General features: G+C 38.3%; 1 protein-coding gene across 1 annotated transcript in view; it reads right to left on the bottom strand.

The window, feature by feature from the left end:
- Positions 1-5,913: 5,913 nt before the first annotated feature.
- Uck (Uridine-cytidine kinase) overlaps positions 5,914-20,301 on the bottom strand; it is a 426,265-nt gene continuing 411,877 nt past the window's right edge. Inside the window, exon 7 of the mRNA XM_067151412.2 lies at positions 5,914-6,053. Within this exon, the coding sequence (XP_067007513.1) occupies positions 5,914-6,053 (140 nt within the window). The remainder of the gene's footprint in view (positions 6,054-20,301) is intronic.

The following is a 20,301-nucleotide window of genomic DNA, read 5'->3' on the forward strand; positions in this document are numbered from 1 at the left end:
GCCTCATGATGTAATAAGTGATTTGGGTAGCTTGTGATATTTTAGTACGGTATTATTATTATTATTATTATTATTATTATTATTATTATTATTATTTAAAAAATAAATTCATTTCCTACTACAATTAACAACTCAGTTCATTTACAACCCCCATAAAATCATCCCTAGCACCAAAAGTCAAACATCTAGGTATTTTTAATAGTTCTGGAACAACATAACTTTGTAATATATGCATGTATTGAAGAAAAACATGTATAGTGATGATTTACAAAAGAAAGTATTGAATGAAAGCATATTAATACACCAAATGCAGACTAACATCAAATTTCTGTATATTAAACGAAAGACAGCACTACTGCCCAGCATACCATATATGGCATGGGCCTTTTCTCGGAAGTTACATGTTGAAGAAATAAAATTAAAGCTTTTTCAGGATCTTCATATGTACATTACCAAATGCTAAAAGTTACAAGTTGATTCTCAAAAAATAAAATCTTTGGAGGATTCAGGTTACAAAAAGAAATTTGCTTCCTTCAAACATTGATATAGAAATTAGAAAGATGTTTTTTGAAAACTTTCCTCTAGAGTGTGGCATTGTATGGAATTGAAATATGGACAATAACTAGCTCAGAAAGAAAGAGAATAGCTTTTGAAATGTGGTGTTACAGAATGCTGAAGGTGAGATGGGTAGATCGAACCACAAATGAAAAGATACTGTAACAAATTTGGCAAAATTTGATGAGAAGAAGAGACAGAATGATAGGACACATCTTAAGACACCCAGAACTTGTTCAGTTGGTTTTTGAAGGACGTGTAAATGGTAAGAATGGTAGGTGTAGACCAAGGTATGGATATGACAAGCAGATATGGGATGTAGTAGTTATGTAGAAATGAAGAAGTTAGCACAGGATAGGGTGGGATAGATAGCTGCTTCAAACCAGTCTATGGACTGATAAATCAAACAACAACAACAACAACAACATGATTTCAGAAATATGTAGAGCTACTTCTCAGTTACCTATGTATAAAGTAATTCTACAATGTTCTATCCATAAACAAAGATAACATAGAAAATAAATGTGGTCACCATTCTATTGCATTAAAATGTTTCAATATTATGAATAAATTGTGAGTTTCTGAAACTGTTTATAACATTACTCTCTCATGAGTAAGTTTTTTACCGGGCAAGTTGGCCATGCAGTTAGAGGCATGCAGCTGTGAGCTTGCATCCAGGAAATAGTAGGTTCGAATCCCACTGTCGGCATCCTTGAAGATGGTTTTCCATGGCTTCCCATTTTCACACCAGGCAAATGCTGGGGCTATACGTTAATTAAGGCTACAGCCGCTTCCTTTCCACCCCTAGCCTTTCCTATCCCATCGTTGCCATAAGCCCTATCTGTGTCGGCGCGATATAAAGCAAAAAAGTAGTTCTTTTTAGGAAAAGAAGAGAGAAATTACAAAATGCTAATATGGAGATCCAATATGGCTCATTATCTGTGTTATAAATTACAGAAAGATGTCTGGCAATATCCATGACAGGACAGAATTCCACTTCAATTTATAATACTTATTCTTAAAAATGTTACACAAAAGTGAAATTAACATTCATAATTTCAAAATGGCATATCTACATAACATAACTCAAATGAAATATTAACAAGATCAGTAAAAGCACATAACAATTTATATTTAATGCTTTTACATTCACCCTAAATAAAAATACCCAAAAGTTTCCAAAATTCATATCACATAAGTTACCTATAAAGGTTCTCTGAAGACCAGTCACTAGATACCGTATACATCATGCATATAATCAGTTTAAGATATAAGCTGGGATATTTTTTCTCTTTTATAACAATTTAGAAACATAACAAGGTTCTTTTGGGATGGGGTGTGCGTATGCACACAGATAGAAAACTGGCGCTGCCCTTGCAGAGCCGAAATTTTATCTATGGTAATGAAATAATTTCTTTGTAGTAAAAGCATAAGCTTTATGCATATAAAAAATACCATTTACTTTTAATAGTAAAAGCAGAAGTAATAGTAAATGCTATGCTTTATATACACCACCTAATGTGCTTCACTATGCTCACAGCTGGTTTGTACTGCACAAAGACTAAAATACAAATACTGGTGACTGGCTGATGAATGACTATCACTGCATAAGTTCTATGCAAGAACATTTGTATGTTTTGTTTTGAGTTTTACTAAAGTATCTGGAAATATAAACATACTGGTTATAAAAGAAAACAAGAATATGGAGTAGTGTTTTCCTGCATATCCTTAATAATTTTTTCATCTTGCATTAATAAAAGCCAATGAGCAGGCAACATCTTGTCACAAGTTTGATGGTTCCTCTACTTGCTTCATTAAGTTATAACATCTCAGTTCCCTGTTAACAAGAAGTTAGGAGTGAACAGAACAATAATTAAATTGAGAATGCTGATCTTAAAAAAAAAAATTGCAATCCATGTTAATAGATATGCAGATGATTTTAGAAATATTTTTAGAAAAGCTGTAAAGTATTATTTTGTTTGATGTGTGAATGATTCGATTCTATGGTGCCACGTTTAAACACAGAAACTGCTGAACATTGAAGAAAGTGATTGTTGGCACTAAGGGAAATAATCACCCATGAGTTTCAGAATAATTATTCATCCAACACCAAGATTGTGTCAAGACTTTAAAGAAAGAGGGCTTTTGTGATCAAATAGCTGCTCATAACCAAACATTTCTCCAGTGAATATGGAGCCCCACCAAAGGGCAGTAAGTAACTAGAAAAGTGTAATTTGGAGTGATGAATTATGCTGTACTTATATGGTAATCCAATAGGAGAATTTGGATGAGGAGACTGCATGGAGAATGATAACTGCCAGATTGTATAAGGCTTTCAATAGAATAAATGCTGCTGCATCAGTCTGGAGGTGTTTTCCATGGAATGAATTTGGCCCTCAAGTAATATTACACAGAAATCTATATACAAAGGGGTACAAGGACATTCTGACTACTTACATACTGTCAAAAAAGGCCAGCTCAGTGATGCTTATTATCTGTAACAACATGGCGATGTTCCCAGCCATAAAACAAGGTCTGTGCACGAATGTTTGTGGACATAAGGTTCTAGGAATGAAGTGGCCACACCAGAAATCCAACCTGCCCACTGAACACCTTTGGGATGAATTAGAATACTGAGTTCTCTTTGGACCCCAATGAACTTGACTAAAGCTTCTCAAGAAAGATGGTTGCTTGAGAATTGAGAATTCCAAACATGAATACAGACTTCTCTCTGAACCTCAATGAATCTGACTAAAGCTTCTCAAAAAAAATGGTTGCCAGAGAATTCCAAACACCAGGTTGAAAGTCTCTCTGGCAGAGTCAGAGCTACCATAAAAGGCAAAGGGTCAGCCCACCCTAGATTAATGTCCAGTAATAGGAAATTTATCAGAGTGTCTATCAGATTACAGTTTTAAGTTAGTGTCCAGATAATTTTGATCAAATTATTTAAAGTGCCAATTGGATTAATCATTTTTGTATCCAAAATTAATTTAATTGATGTGCCATATGCATTGCTGAAACTATTAAGAGGCCCGTGTAAGATGTGGACTGTCTTGCCTTCATTGTTAATTGTGATCTGTGGAGGCACCAATTGGAGTTCAGAAATGTTGTGAATTAGTTCTAATTTTGCCTTTACTATCTCCACCAATTTTAACTTTATTGCAATCACATTTATATGCTGTCATTCTATAATGAACTGAGATGGTAAATTAACTGAGAGAACACTAAAAAAATTATCACTGAAAGTCAAAACAGGATTCAGAATTTGCTATAAATTAGCACTCTCCATATAGAGAACTTCTCTCTCTCTTTGTTTTTTTAACTTTAGTCCACCAATTGAAAGTAAAAGCAGAAACATATGGATTATGAAAAGGAGAATGGCAGTAGCATAAACTGTAACCCGTATCATTACCACTATACCAAAATATGATTAGTCAACATTTTGGCATTTTCCTGCATATGTTTCAATGTTGGCTACTCTGTAAGACCAACCGATGTCCTACTGATACCCTTAAAATATACTGATAGCAGCTGCCTAGCTGAGGCAGTAAAGGTGTGCTTGGTTCACCCAGAAGGACATGGGTTTAATTTTTTGTCAGCATGAAGCAGGAAAGAGTGATAGCTAAATGCATGACTGCCTTTGTTCCTAGAATATTAACCTGGTACTCAAAGGTACATTAAATGAAATAAGTTTCATTTTGATAGATCCGTATTGAACTCAAAGGTACAGACTGAGTGAACCTAAAGGCCATTTATCTCTCCAGAAGCCTTTACCCACTTCTCCATGGGCCTTCATAGCCAGTATGGAGATGGAATTGCCTTGCTTTTGAAATAGATTCATGGAGATGAATACTAAGAATTACCAAGAGCTAATATTAAATTAACTACAAATGAGAGCCATAGTTAAGGCATGGATTACCAAGCATTTCAGTCACCCTATCAGAAAAAATGGATAGCGAAACTTATCATACAGAGTTGAAAAATTCAAGAAGCCACGGAAGAGCTCCAGTATGATGTTATATACCAAATTAAAGAAATAATAAAGCCTTTGTTTCAAAAATGAATGAGAATGTTTCAGACTACAGATTTGTGGTGTGAAATATTGGTACCATTATAAAATACTACATATCTGCACTATACTGGAATTGAGTGTATGAAGGGAAATATAATTTACTTGCAACTCTCATTAAATTTCAGTAGCACTGTTTTCAGAAAAATAGGGTGATGCTAAAGTTCCATTTGAGAAACTTCATTAGGATCAGGGAAGTAATCTGATAATGGCACTAACAAAAGGACAGAAATTAGCAGCTGATTAGCATCTTATTATGACCGAAAAAGGTAAAGATACTGTCTCACTGGAGTATCAAGACAAATAATTCCTCCACCCCCACTAGACTTTTTAAGGTGCTGGGATGATTATATGTGATAAAAACAACATAATGACTGTCTTGGTGTCTCCCTGTGCCAAACTCTCCAGATTCCTCAATAAATGTTATCAACTCGTTCGCAAAGAGAATTACTTTCGGTTGCTGAAAAAATGGATATGCTAAACACCATTTACAGTGCATGTCAACCTTTCTTTCAGAATTTGATAGAATTCTAAGGATAAAGAAATTTAAATAAAGCAGAATATCTCTAAGTTTAGTGTTTATATTTTTTAACAATTTCAGGAATTTCAAGCACTTCCTTATACTTGGAAAACAATTTTTTTGAAGCAACTAGCTTAATTTCAATAAAATCATACTAAAAATTAGACACAGTCAAGCAGATAATGAGAGAATAAGTATGGCACAAATCAATGACTATATTTTATTTTAACAAGTCAATTTAAACATTAATCTAATGGCTAAGGAAGCAACATTATGAAAGAATTTGAACCAAGTGAATTTCCAGTCTTCTTGAAAAATACGAGGAATTCATACTTTTATTCACTTCATGATCCTCAAGATATATTTCAAGTAACTTGGTATCATACTGCCCATCAGTACTAAATGAAAATTGTTCCTATTGTTTATCTTGGTGATCAGAAATTACTGCAGGTGAGGGAGAACTGAATAATTTAAAAACTGGTAAGAAGAAAAATGTTCTCAATTAAGCTGCCTACAAACCATTTCAATAATCTCTGACCAGAGAACAAAATCAGCCAATGCTCTAAATATTTAAATTACTACTTACTATTAGAAGTGTAATAAATAGCTTTAGTAGTTGTCCAATCTAAAATGGAACAAAACAGAAACACTAAAAATGAAGTAGTATAATGTTTCATTAAACCAGCTTCCTTAGTCATACAACCTTCCTTTATTAAAATTATAGAACTCTCTGTCTGTACTGAGTATCAAGATTTGTGAAGTGTTTTACCTAATGAGGTCTTGTAAAATGACCATCAGGATTGGCAGTCCGACGAGGGCTCTGGATCGGTGAAGGTGGAGGAACTTCAACAGTTTTCCCTCGATTATTGAGGAAGTCTCTGATGTGCTGGACAATCAGGTCAATGGCAACTAAAATCAGGAAAAATATTTCATGTATATTACAAAGTTGCAGAGCATTAAATGGCATAATGTTTATTAGGTCAAGTGATTTATTTTGTTGAAATGAAGGACAATACCATGCTATGCCACATCAAAGTAGTTCTGAAAAATGTGTTAATGAAGGTATCAATAAACAATACTCCAAAATAATCACCATGATTTACTTCTACAAATTCTTGAGATATTTGTACCAGTCATCCAAAGAAAAGATCTTCATTGGGGTAATCATATAAACAGGATTGTAAATAGAGGTTACAGATCTCTGGTGACAGACACTGATACTATTAAAACTTTCATTGTTGGTATAGTTTTTGAAGCTAATATCATAATTTAACCAGGCAGGATGCACACTCTCTGTTGAGACGGAAGGACGCGCAATTGGTGAAAATTACCCACAAGCAAAAATCCTCCTTTATTCTATATTATAATTATTAGAAACTATGTAAATGATGATACATTTATGTAGTAAAGCAATTTTAATAGTTTTGGAGTAATTATGACAATGTGCAACTTGTTATAATTGTACTGGGAGGTACACCTCAACCCTGTACATTTAAATGAAGCGCCTTGAAGAACGCTATCTATCAAATGAAAATTGAAACAACTAGTACAAGAAGTTGGGACGTTGATCAACAGATGACACTACTAAAGTGATAGAGCAATGTGTTATTTTAAGGTTTCCTAAACTGACTGGATTTCTTTTGTTTCTTGGTGTATTAAAGTTTACAACAGCTATTTCAAAAAGTTGGGACTTTTCTCCATAGATGTCTCTATTAAAAACCTGATGTCATGCACTCTGGTGCAAAGTGGAACAACTAGAAATTTAAAGAAATTTTGTGTTTATAGGTTTTCTGAACTGAATTGACTTTCTTTGTTTTTGATACTTTAAGGTTTGCAATACATCTTACTTATCCCGCCAACTTTGAATTCTGGCCAATCAAAAATTTTGTGTATTTATTTTTCAGACAATCAAATGCTTCTTGTACCTATTTTATCTGCCAATAAAGTGAGAGGGTGTGTCTGGTTTTAGTCCAGAGCCTTCTCGAACCTTCCTCTCAGGTATAAAAGCTGACGCCTTTTCGAGCTAACTTGTCTTATTGATTGTCGTATTATCGAGTGTGTGTGCTAAGAGACGAGGCGGCAGCCTCTTCCATCGGCAGGCAGAACATCAGCTAAGGTAATGGCCACCATTTTTCTATCTCGGTAGTTATATCCGCAAGCTGACTCGAGGGGAAGGTTCCAATCTTTAACTATGTAACAGTCCATTTCCTAAAATGTAAACTTCTCTTTCTTCTCATGTAAAAGTTTGAGTAAATCAAGTGTACTTTACTGAAATTGGGAAGAGAGAGTGTGACACCCTCTCAAGTTCCCTATCAACTTGTATTTGAGGTGACTATGTTTTTGTAACCGTTTTCTATCTGTAGCCTTGTAACTTAAATTACCTCCATCTAGTCACCTCAGTAGTGTGGGATTAGCCTCTGCATCGTTGGGCCACTAGCCCAAGTAGGGTTTTAATCTTTGATTTCAAGGAGCGCAAGTATCTGCCTCCATACATTTTGATTTTTGGGCCTGTACTTTTTCACGAAGGCCCGGTAGAATGGGTACTCGATACCCCTGTGTAAACTTAAAAAGTAATTGATATGGTTGTACCTAGAGAGGCCTGAAAGTGTGATTTTATTGAGCAAAGACGCTCTAATCCGAATTGTAAAAGTTAATGTTTGCCTTGAGTAGGCTGTACGGGTTTGGGAGCGTAGTCTCCTTGGTAGAATTGTAGAGCATTGAGGCTCTTTTCTTCAGATGTAAAATATATCTGTGTAAATATTGAGTGGTGCCTTTGGAAGGCCGTAACCTGTAGCCGTTCTTGATAATTGTGTTTTAAATATCATGTAAAAGAAATTGGGAGATTTGTCTCCTTGACTATCTGTCGGAATGCTACATTAGTGATGTAGAGACCTTGTAAATAGGGAGCTGGAAGCTCGAATTTTGTAACTAACCTCTTCTAGGTTTTTCTGTTTTTCTATTTTGTACAAAACTACCTCTTATATGAGATCTTGTTGTTTGTTAAAATTTAATATCTGAAAAGAAATATAACCTTTATTTTCAAGTTTTAAATTCATCTTTGACTATTGTATACTGACTGAGCAAATGTCATGGAATAGCGGAGCACTGATGCGCAGGTGTATTGTCTGCGCACCACACGCCCCCTGTGCAAGCGGCAGTTGTATAGGAGACCTTGTGAGCAGTGGCTGTGCATGTGACAGGTGTAACATGTAACGTTGTCGTGAGCTGACACTGTTCGAACGGGGTATGGTGGTTGGTGCCCGACGGGTGGGAAGTGCGATTTCGGAAGTGGTGTGGGAATTCGGATTCACACGATCAACCGTCTTCAGGGTGTATCGTGAATGGTTGAATGCAGGTGTCACCGTCCACAACAGACAAACGACCGGCCGTCCAGCCACCCTCGATGACCGTGACCGGCGACATCTGAGACGGACTGTCAATATTGACAGACGGCCAACCGTGCAACAAATCACGGCTCAATTAAACACAGGCCGTGCTAGACACGTCTCCCGGTGGACAATCTATAGGAACATGGGTTCTATGGCGTATGGGAGCCGGCGCCGCACACGGGTGCCACTGTTAACACAACGTTATCAGGCACAACGATGCACGTTTGTCGCCAGTCATCAGGGATGGACACTGGAACAATGGCGTAACATGATATGGTCAGACGAATCATGATTTTAACTGCACCATGCCGATGGGAAACACCGTGTATGGTGCAGACCACTTGAAGTGATGGATCCTGCCTGCCTCGAAGGTATGGTCCAGGGCGCTGGTGTCTCTGTTATGGTCTGGGGTGAATTTTCCTGGTATGGAATGGGCCCTCTAGTTGTTCTGAAAGAGACTTGGAATGGTACGTGGTATGTTGAGCTGCTCGGAGACCATCTCCACCCATATTTGGCCTTCCAGCGCCCAGACGGTCCTGCGGTGTTTCAAGATGATAATGCGCCGCCACATCACTCCCACGTCGCCCAGGAATGGTTCCAGGAACATGCAGCGGAGTTCCAACGACTGCCTTGGCCACGCAGGAGCCCCGATATGAACCCTATCGAGCATATCTGGGATGTCCTGGAATGCAGGCTCTGTGCCATGGATCCTGCACCAACGAACACACCAGCACTGGCGGCCGCTCTGCAAACGATTTGGTGTCAGCTGCGTCCAGAGGACTACCAGGGACTTGTCAACTCCCATCCACGGCGTCTCACTGCAGTTTGCAGGGCCAGAGGAGGCCCCACATGCTATTAGGTGACTATCCCATGACATTTGCTAAGTCAGTGTAGATAGACCCATTCAAACCAACACCTTCTTTCACCTCTCTGTTCCACGAAAACTCCGTAACAATTATAATAATGGATATTGAAATATTCATGTTCTCATAACACTTACAAATACACGGTTGTTATATTAGTTTATATTAAACACACATTTTCTATATCAAAAGAGTCACATATGATAACCACTCTTGGGTACAGAGGGAAGAGCAGATGGTAAGATCGGACTTTATACACTTCACTCCTGGCCCATTACTTCCTGTTGCTCATTCACTTGTTCCAAACATTTTCCACATACTGGTTTCACATGTTCCTAGCAAACTAGTTTTTCGCACATTACACAACACGTGCTTTCTCTGTCCTTTTTACTTCCACGGTCTTTGCATCTTCCCGCTTGAAACTTTCTGAGGACTGTTCTTTTCCTTTCCTCAGATTTTCCAGAAAGCTACTGAGCATGACATTGGAGATTTGCTGGTGGATTCAGTGTGTTACTTCTCGATGCCAAATGTTCCTTTGTGAGATTCAAGGACAGCTTTTTCAAGCAATTTCGACTGAATGTAGGTTCATAGCTGAGTTGAGATTGTTTGCTTCATAGATGACTTGAACATTTGAAATAAGACACAATTGTCAATTACTAATCCCTATAGAGATAATCATATTAGGAATGTGCCCAATCACTTTCTTCAACACTGTCAATTCCTCAATCATTACTAGCCGCAATGTCACTGTCTTCCTTGGGAGCAACAAGTTAACAATTTTGTTTTGGATCATAGAATGATGCATCTTCAGTTCCTGACATTCACTAAAATTTTGCATAAACTTGCCAAAAAAATGCACACATACTACGTATAAGTACACTCGTTTAATATTAACTACTGCACAGTTTGTCCATAAAAGCAAAGTAGTTAACAATAAACAAGAATAGCATTCTGAAATGTATGAGCGTGCGCATGGGTGACATTTACCCAGTTAATGTTTCTCTCACACTATGAGCAGAACTAACAAAGCCACACAGACGATTCAAGCTCATGAGATTTGGAAACGTTCACTCAAAAGGTACTGAGAGAGGAGGCCTGAAGAGCACATTAGAAATAACTGAAATACACTTAAGAAAATGGAAATTGCAACACCATGAAGCCATTAGTCATTTGTATTGATTTTCAAGATATGGAACGATGCCATGTACGTATGTAAACGGTCAAAGTTTCAGACCCATTGGATTGTTGCTACAGGTCTCCCCACGTGATTGATTGCGGAGGAATCAACTCCAGTATACGGACTCTGGTGTAGCGTAGATGACTTGCAGTCTGTGCAGTGAAGTGTTCCCCATCAAAAATGCCTCGACGACAGAGAAGAGCACGCCATCAACAACTGTCGCCGTTTGAGAGGGCGCGGATAATTGGGCTGTGTAAGGCTGGATTATCGCTAAGGACTGTCGCTGCACGTGTTGGCCGACAGGCATCTACGGTACAACGTGTATGGCAGCAGTGGTCAAATGAAGGTACCCACACTCGTAGACCTGGCACAGGCCCAGCACGACAGACAACTGTGAGAGAGGATCGCCGCATCATTCGAATGGCCCGGATGGAACCCCATGCAACAGCAGCGCAAATTCGAGCAGCTGTGGCACCTCACGTTACACAACAAACAGTTGGTATTCGCCTGCGTGTAGCTGGCTTACAAGCCCGTGTCCCTGCAGAAGGTGTTCCATTAACCCCACAACAGCGATGTGTAAGGCTGGCCTGGTGTCGAGAAAGATCGATGTGGGTCGATGAATGGCTTAGGGTCATCTTTAGTGATGAATTGCGCTTCTGTCTTGCCCGCAGTGATTGCCGGAATCGTGTGCGCCGACATACCGGGGAGAGGGGCCGCCCAGATCTTATTGTCGAGAGGCACACAGGGCCAAAACCAAGCATTATGGTCTGGGGAGCTATTGGCTTTAATGTGAAATCACAATTAGTGCTTGTTGAGGGCACTATGACTGCTCGACAGTACGTTGATAGGGTACTCAATCCAGTGGCTGTTCCTATGATGGCAAACATTGCTAATGGGATGTTTCAGCAGGACAATGCCCGGGTTCACACTGCACGCATCTCCAGAGAAGCTCTCCACGACATCACAACCTTAGAATGGCCTGCCAGATCCCCGGACCTCAGTCCTATTGAGCATGTGTGGGACATGATGGGTCGACAACTGGCCAACCATCCTCAGCCACCCACAGCTCTGGAACAACTAACCTGTGCAGTGCAGCAAGCATGGGCCACAATTCCTCAGGACGCGATCCAGGGCCTTATTGATTCCATGCCTCGATGAATTCATCAATGTATTGCAGCTTGTGGTAGGCACATCCTGTATTGATTGTTGTCCAAACTTGCGGTCAGAGGGACCTGAAAGTGTAATCATCGAATCACAACCGAACACTCGTCCTGCATGTTCAATTGCAGCAATGCAGCACCATTCCTTCTGGGTGTTGCAATTTCTATTTTCTTCAGTGTATATATTTCAATTTTGCCTAACATTAGTAGCAATCTTAGACTGAAAATCTAGAGTGTATGTGATCACACTTGCTGAATTTGCAGTAAGTGGTTTCGAGAGTCTGATTTTTTTGCTATAAACTTACTTGTGGCAAAAATAGTGCTGTAATAATATTGTATATTTTGTTTTAATTTTTATATTTATTACACAAGGTAATTTATGAATTTCTCATGAATTATAATTATGCAGAGCTCAAAAACTCAACTAGCTAGCATCAGTTGCTTGGTTTTAATGATTAAAGTTGCTTATCATTTAAGGTGCTTTGGTATCTCTTGAGACAATAAACAGCATGAAGGGGCATTAGATAATTACTATAATTATCATTTTCTGAAAGCAATCCAAATAAACTTACTTCCAATTTGTAAAACATGTCTATTGTGAATAGTAAATTTCTATAAACAGAAAGATATTATGATCCCTATTTTATCCATTAAGTTTAAACCCCTTAAAACAACAATCATAGATCATTAAACACATAAAGTCTTAAACAGTTTCATTCATTCTGACATGAGAAAACTTGCTAAAAAATGAATTAAACTGGAAATACACTTTCAGCATTTTAGGTCATGTTAAGTACATACAGTATCCGGCTCCATGGCTAAATGGTTAGCGTGCTGGCCTTTGGCCACAGGGGTCCTTGATTCAATTCCCGGCAGGGTCGGGAGTTTTAACCATAACTGGTCAATTTTGCTTGTATGGGGGCTGGGTGTATGTGTCGTTTTCATCATCACTTCATCCTCATCACGACGTGCAGGTCGCCCACGGGAGTCAAATCAAAAAGATCTGCATCTGGCGAGCCGAACTTGTCCTCGGACACTCCCGGCACTAAAAGCCATATGGCATTTCATTTCAGTACATACAGTACATACTGAAAAGATCTTAAGAAGAGAATGAAAATGGCCAACCAGACACCAATGGGTTCTAAACCTACCACCTCTATAACTGTGAAGGCAATTCCTGCTTGTGCCAGCCCCGCAGTGTAGGGGTAGCGCGCCTGTCTCTTACCCGGAGGCCCCGGGTTTGATTCCCAGCCAGGTCAGGGATTTTTACCTGCATCTGAGGGCTGGTTCGAGGTCCACTCAGCCTATGTGATTACAATTGAGGAGCTATCTGACTGTGAGATGGCGGCCCTGGTCTAGAAAGCCAAGAATAACGACGGAGAGGATCCGTTATGCTGACCACATGACACCTTATAATCTGCAGGCCTTCGTGCTGAGCAGCTGTCGCTTGGTGGGCTATGGCCCTTCGGGGCTGCTGCGCCATGGGGTTTGGTTTTGGATTGTGGTGCCCCTGCATAGGTATCTGGACTTCATTCTCCAGTAATGTCCTGAACATTAGCATTTGGCACCCAGACTATCTTTCGAGATCTCCTGGCCAATGGTATGTAAACAAATGACACCTTGCAATAGCTCTTTTCAGAGCCAATCAACCAAACCCTTGGGTGCCGTCTTAAGAATCCTTGAAGGTATAAGTAAATCTAGTTTGACTATCTGTCAAAATTGACATAATCTCTAATCTCTGTTCAAGAAACCCATCTTTCTGATGAGTCACAAATGTACTCAAGAGGGAACATACCTGGTGATAAATTATTAGCAGCTACTTATCACCAATCGTATGGTATTCGGACCTATATTTGCAACCCCATCACAACTGCTCATTTAGTCTCATTACATCAGGAGAATAACATTTTCTACATTGTGACAGGGGTTAACAGCCTGACAGCTGTGAACATTTATAAACCTCCAGCCATCCTATGACCTGATGATGTTCTTCCAAACTTTGTGCATCCTGGTATTTATGTGGGTAACTTCAACAGCCACCAAACCCATTGGGGAAATAGGACGAATGACCTTTGTGGAGATAAACTTACTGAATTGTCAGACATATACAATATTCATTTCATCTTTAAGCCAAAGAAAAAGGGTTTCTTTAAACCAGGGAGATGGAATTTAGAAACAAATTTCTGACTTATGTTTTGTATCCAGAGACCAGCAAGGATGTACTGTAGTTTAGCTGTTGTTTGTAAAGTGTTCACAAACTTCCCACACAGTCAAAACTGCCCTGTTCTTTTGGAAGTAGGCACTCAAATTCCCATTATTAGGCTGATCTTCTCCTCTTCCTCGATGGAATTTTGATAAAGCCAACTGGGGTAGATTTTCTGTTGATCTTGACAGCAACATCAGGTGGATTCCTCCTGATGGCTACAATTATTGTAGATTTGAAAGGCCACTGGGTTGTGCCAATGGCTTATTTTATGCGCACATTCTAAAATTATTTTTCTGGTATTTCCATTTGGAAAATGGTTGTTAATTTTACACTAAACAAAGAGCTAACCTTTCTAAGCCACCTGTTAACAATAAATATGTTCTCTGATTTTATACAGGGTGTTCAAAAACAATGTCAATGAAAACAATTCTAATATGTACATTCTTTAAGTTAGGTACACTTTTTTTTGGACCTTTCTTCTCGAGGACACTTCATTCTTTCCTAGAATGTAAAGAACATGTGGTTTGACAAAATTAATGGATTGGGTTTTCTAGAATAATTATTTTGAGCCATTCAAAAATTAACCAATCAAAAAATATTTTTGCCTCTTAAAATGTATGCTTTTCTTATAAATTGAAAGGATACAGATAATTTTAAATATCTTTCCATTCATTCTATAAAACTACATGGTTACCAATACATTAGAAAAAGTAAGGCCTGTAACTTAAGTAGTTTCTGAGAAAAGTGTACCAGAAACTCTACAATCTTAACTTGCAGCAAAATGTAAAAAACTAAATGGATGTGTTTCATGGCTTACTCACCATAATTGAAAACATTCCAGCACTGTAATCTCCATAATCTACTGATTTCTGACCTTTCCTCTTTCTTTTAAAGTTCCTTTTCTTGGTCCTAGCTTACTTGGTCAGCTGCTGAGGATGTTTTTCTCCTTTGGTGAGTCGCCTGAGATCAGTGGTGGAGAAAATAGACCTAGTATTCCAGCCCACCTTTATGTTCAACCTTTCTAGAACTTCAATCCTACCTATTCAGCCATCATTGAAACACACTATGGAATTCAAAACACCAACTTTTAGGGTATTTAGCCCTACAAACACAGTCTTGTGTATATGCTCCCATATGCAGTGACTGAAACTCTCGTTAGGGTTTTGAGTGTTACCATATAGGCATTTTTGTAGCAAATCCTTCCTGAAGAGGTCTCTGTAGATTGGCCTGATCATTTCCATGAGAGCCACTGGAAGAGAATGCTTGAGGCTGTAGTTACCTCCAGTTGCTAATGCCCTATTATATCCACACCAGCAATCTTCATCTGTGCCAGGGGGCAGAGTACATGTTGAGGTACTTCATTTGTGACATATATGTTATTATTTAACCCATTAAATACAGATTTTCTTTTGCCAAATCATTTCACTCTAACCATTATAACAGTAAATCTTGAAACAGAAAGGAAAACCACGCCTAAAATGCTCTCAAGTACGCAATAATCATTAGTGTAAGAAGTCACATGTATTCAAAATATAAACAAACAACCTGCAAATCACCATCTAGTGGCTTCTTTCAGAAATAACCATGTGGCTACAGCTACAGCAGAAGTACCGTACCAGCTACTGAAATACTATAGGCCTATACCTCATTTAAATACTCTTTGCAGTGGCATAGATACATCATTTTAAACTCTGACTATCACTTTTTATCAGAGTGGGCATGTTCCAAATGATGCCATGATTAAATTGCTCATTTAGGACCTTTAAATTCAGAAAACATTATAGTGTTATATATAGTTGAATGCACAGAATACAGGACAATTTCATAAATACATTTTTTAAATCAGTTTTTTGATTGATTGTCACGACCCATTGTCCTTAGCCGTACTTGCAACTGCCAAAAGACACATTCCAAGAGGAGTAAACCCAATTACAGTAAACCTAAAAATCTGCAAAGTACTTATCAAATTATATTGACACAAGTCTTAGATCTCAATATCTAAAAAAAATACAATATATACCAGTATGGAATAAAACTTGTGAAAGACTTTTATAATGACTTTCAAGAGAATGACAATACTAATGTTGCTAATGAACTCCTGATTTAGGTACTTAAATGAGGCCAGGCAGAAAATATGGATGGAAACTGTGGAGACTATGGACTTCAAACAATCTAGAAGAAAGGTTTGGAGCCTTTTATAGAAATTGGGGAAAGCACCTTACATCCCTCAACCCAAATCTGCTGTAACACCTGATCAATCTAAAGTTGTTTTTTTTGCTAGGGGATTTATGTTGCACCGACACAGATAGGTCTTATGGCGATGATGGGATAGGAAAGGCCTAGGAGTTGGAAGGAAGTGGCCGTGGCCTTAATTAAGGTACAACCCCAGCATTTGCCTGGTGTGAAAATGGGAAACCACGGAAAAACCTCTTCAGGGCTGCCGATAGTGGGATTCGAACCTACTATCTCCTGGATGCAAGCTCACAGCCACGCGCCTCTATGCGCACTGCCAACTCGCCCGGTGATCAATTTAAAGTAAAATATATGAAAGAATTCAAACAAGCCTACATGAAAAGACATGCACTGGATCATCATCCTTCTCTGCCCCATTCTCTTAAGAGGAGCTTCTGTCTGCCCTGAAGATGACAAAGAACAGAAAAGCACTAGGTTTTGATGACATATACACTGAATTCCTTGACTAGTGCAGGAAGAATGCAAGGAAATGGTTGTTACATGTTTTGTTGAATATCCTACTTACAGGAAATCTTCCCCTAGAGTTCAAACGAACAATGATTATGGCTATTCTAAAACCAGGTAATCCTTCTGATTGTCCTGAAAGTTACTGTCCAGTTACTCAAATGTGTGTTTGTAATAAGCTCCTGAAGCGACTCATATATAACAACACTTTCAGTGGAACAAGCTAGTTTTAGCCCTAACCATAGTTGTGACGACCAAGTTACTGCATTAACAACTCAAACTGCAACAGGTTTTGAAAAACTATTGAAGAGTAGTGCAGTGTTCATAGACCTTACAGCCACTTATGATAAGGTTTGGAGAGAGGGGGCTCTGTGTAAATTCTTCAAACTTGTGGAATGCAAAGTGATGTCACAACTTATAAACAATATGTTATCGAACAGATTGATCCAGGTACTTACGGACAATAACCATAGCAACATTAAAAAATGGTCTCCCTCAAAGATCTGTGCTCCCCCCATTGCTGTTTTCTTTGTATATTGCAGATATATCTTACACTATGTCATGCCAGTTTGCTTATGCTGATGATATTGCAGGAATTACTCAACAATTCATTGTAGATGAGATAGAAACAGTTCTAAATCAAGACCTTAGCATTTTATGAGAGTATTTTGATATGCGGTGTCTGATTCCAAGCACCTGTAAAGCAGAAACCTCTTTCTTCCATCTAAATAACTGACAAGTAAACATTAACTTTCTGGTATCACGAAGACTTGGCTTTTAGGTTTGGATGTCTGAAATCAAAATCTCCTTCCATTCAAACTGTCAGGGTGCTCATCAATAGGTTCTTTTATGGATTTTGTGAGTGGCAACTGGAGTGCAACAATACAGAGTGTTCAGGATTCACCAGCTGGCTATTATTTCCCAAGAAAAATCTGGGTGTGGCTCATTGCTGTATAAGTGGGATATGAGATCCTCTCCAGAGTGCAACTGCAATGAGGAAAAGCAGACCATCTGGCATATCGACATTGTTTATCTAAGGAGATCATACTCTGGGCTATTGGAATTTTGTGTGGGGTAAAAATGAGATTATTCAGTGGTTGGATAATTCAGATTTAAGTTTATGAACTCTCTCTGAGCTTGGTTGAATTGTATAGTGTTTTTGTTTTCTTTTCTTTTTCAATTCTTTATTATTTGTTTTATATTTTTATGTATAACAGTATGTACTAGCCATAAGCTAAACAAATAAGTAATACGGTTGTGCTGGCAGTAATGCCAGACCTGTAGTTGAGATACTTTCCAAAAGAACAAGTATGAACACTACAGCTCAAATGGTACAGCATCCAATGCGGAATTGGACCCCACTACTGTCTGGTGGGTCATTTTTGTTCTATATTTAACATCTCTTCAACATATACTATATGTATTCAACATGGCCAAATAAGTTAAAAGTTTATTTTCAAGTACAATGTAGTCATGAAAAATAAACTCCGTTATGGCAGAAAAGCATCTTGGAAGATGTTAAAGTATAAATTTGCAATGTTTGTTTTGGCAGACACTGCTTTAGGGAGTTTGAATCCCCTCCTCATATGCGGACAACTGTCAAACCAAAGAACTTCTCAGAATCAAATGACATAATAATGTTTGCAAGATGCAAACCAGTGCTTTTCAAGGTACTGGATTAGAGGTTTACGAAGAGATCCACTGCCTTGCTGATAATGGAAACAATCACGGTATTGACATTATAATTATAATTAATCAATCTAAAGTCAAGGCTGAAATTATTGACCCAACAGTCAGATTCAAAGTCTTGAAAACATGGCCAATGGAAGTTGAAAAGAGGAGAAAACTAGTTATGAGGCCATACTATTTGGATAAATTTAAATTTGCTAAGCATCACAGTGGGGAACCATCCTAAAGTTTTTCATAGATTGGCAAGGACATTACAAACTGACAAACAAATTCCAAGATAACATTGTAGTAAGGATGTAAAGGCAAGGGCATATACAGGTAAGTCACGGGTAAGACCGCAATTAGAGTATGGTTCTGGTCTATTGGATCCTCACCAGGATTACTTGATTCGAGAACTGGAAAAAATCCAAAGTAAAACAGCACGACTTGTTCTGAGAGATTTCCAACGAAACATCAGTGTTACAAAAATGTTGCAAACTTTGGGTTGGGAAGATGGTGTGGTGGAATGACATTAGTAGATGAATAAGGTTAAGTGCTGTTTTTAAAAGAAGGAAAGATAACAATATGAAGATAAAGTTGGAATTCAAGAGGACAAATTGAGGCAAATATTTGTTTACAGTAAGAGGAGTTAAGGATTGGAATAATTTACCAATAAATTTCAAAATTCTTTGAACAACTGATAGGGAATCTGCCAGCTGGACGACTGCCCTAAATGCAGATCAGTTGTGACTGATGACTTTAATGAATATTAATTAAGGGCTCGGTAGCAATACTGTTAAAACCAACTACAAGCAATAACAAAATTTACTGTAATACGTTGAAAATTCAAGTATTGTTAATCTGTGTCTTAATGGCAAGCCCACCTTGGGCCAGATTAGTAAAATAAGTATATTAGAGGTGTTGCAGCATTTGTTGACATACTCTACTGAATTGAATGAATTAGTGGAAAAAGGATAAGGATTTCAAACTTGCAATTTTCATTTCTGTTTGTGCTTAGTAGTGACATACGGTGCCGGTATTGTAATTAGGATACGTCTGAACGTAGTTTAAACTTATTGTACAGTAGTGCACTGTACAGTAGTATATGAGTAATATCTTATTAGAATTTAGTGTGCTTATTTTATTATTGTACAATATTTGTGTAGTACCGGTATCTGTAGAAACTCTGTTGTTGTAATTAGGATAGGCTTAATTGCAGTTTAGATTTGTGTAATTCTTCTGTATTCTTTTCGGTATTCAGTATTTAACAGGAGGATAAAAATAGAGTTCTACTAAGTAGTATTGTAGTCGTATATTAATAACCTTATTGTCGTGTGAACTTTGAGTACTATCCTGGACAACGTATCCCTCCGTTCACTTTTTTTTTTTTGCACGTATGTTATTTTGTTTTTCCTTTTATTTTTTTTTATTTTTTTCGTAAAGAATGGCTAAGGAGTGTAAGTGTAGGGACTGTGGGTGTGGCAAGGCATAGAGGTGTATGAGGGAGGAGATGGAGAGTTTGAGGGAGATAATTAGCATTCTCATGGAAGACAGGAAGGAAGATAGGTGTTCCTCAAACAATGTACAGGTTACAGTAGGTGTACAAGAGGGAGAGGAAAGAAAGGGGGGAGTTGTAGAAGACAGGGGATCTAATGTTCTAAGGGGAAGGAGATTGCAGGATAAAGGCTCAATTCAGGATCAGAATTCAGGACAGGTGTCTGTGCGAAATTGGTACGGGCCACTCCATGTATAGCGACAGAGGGAAGATGAGGAACAGGGAACTGTTGCTGAGATGTGTGGAAGCAGGAGGAAGGGAAAAGGTAGGAAAGGGAAAGGTAGAGTAGAGGATAGGAAAAGACAGGTGGAACAGGGTCATGGGAAGGAGAAAAGGGAGGAGGAAGTAGCTTCTGCAGCTATCAGGAAAGATAGCGCTGACCAGGAGGGGAGGGGATCAAATGAGGTGGGTAGGGTTGAGGCTCTGGTCATGGGGGATTTCA

The sequence above is a fragment of the Anabrus simplex genome, chromosome 1 (assembly GCF_040414725.1).
Source record: "Anabrus simplex isolate iqAnaSimp1 chromosome 1, ASM4041472v1, whole genome shotgun sequence".
Lineage (NCBI taxonomy): Eukaryota > Metazoa > Arthropoda > Insecta > Orthoptera > Tettigoniidae > Anabrus > Anabrus simplex.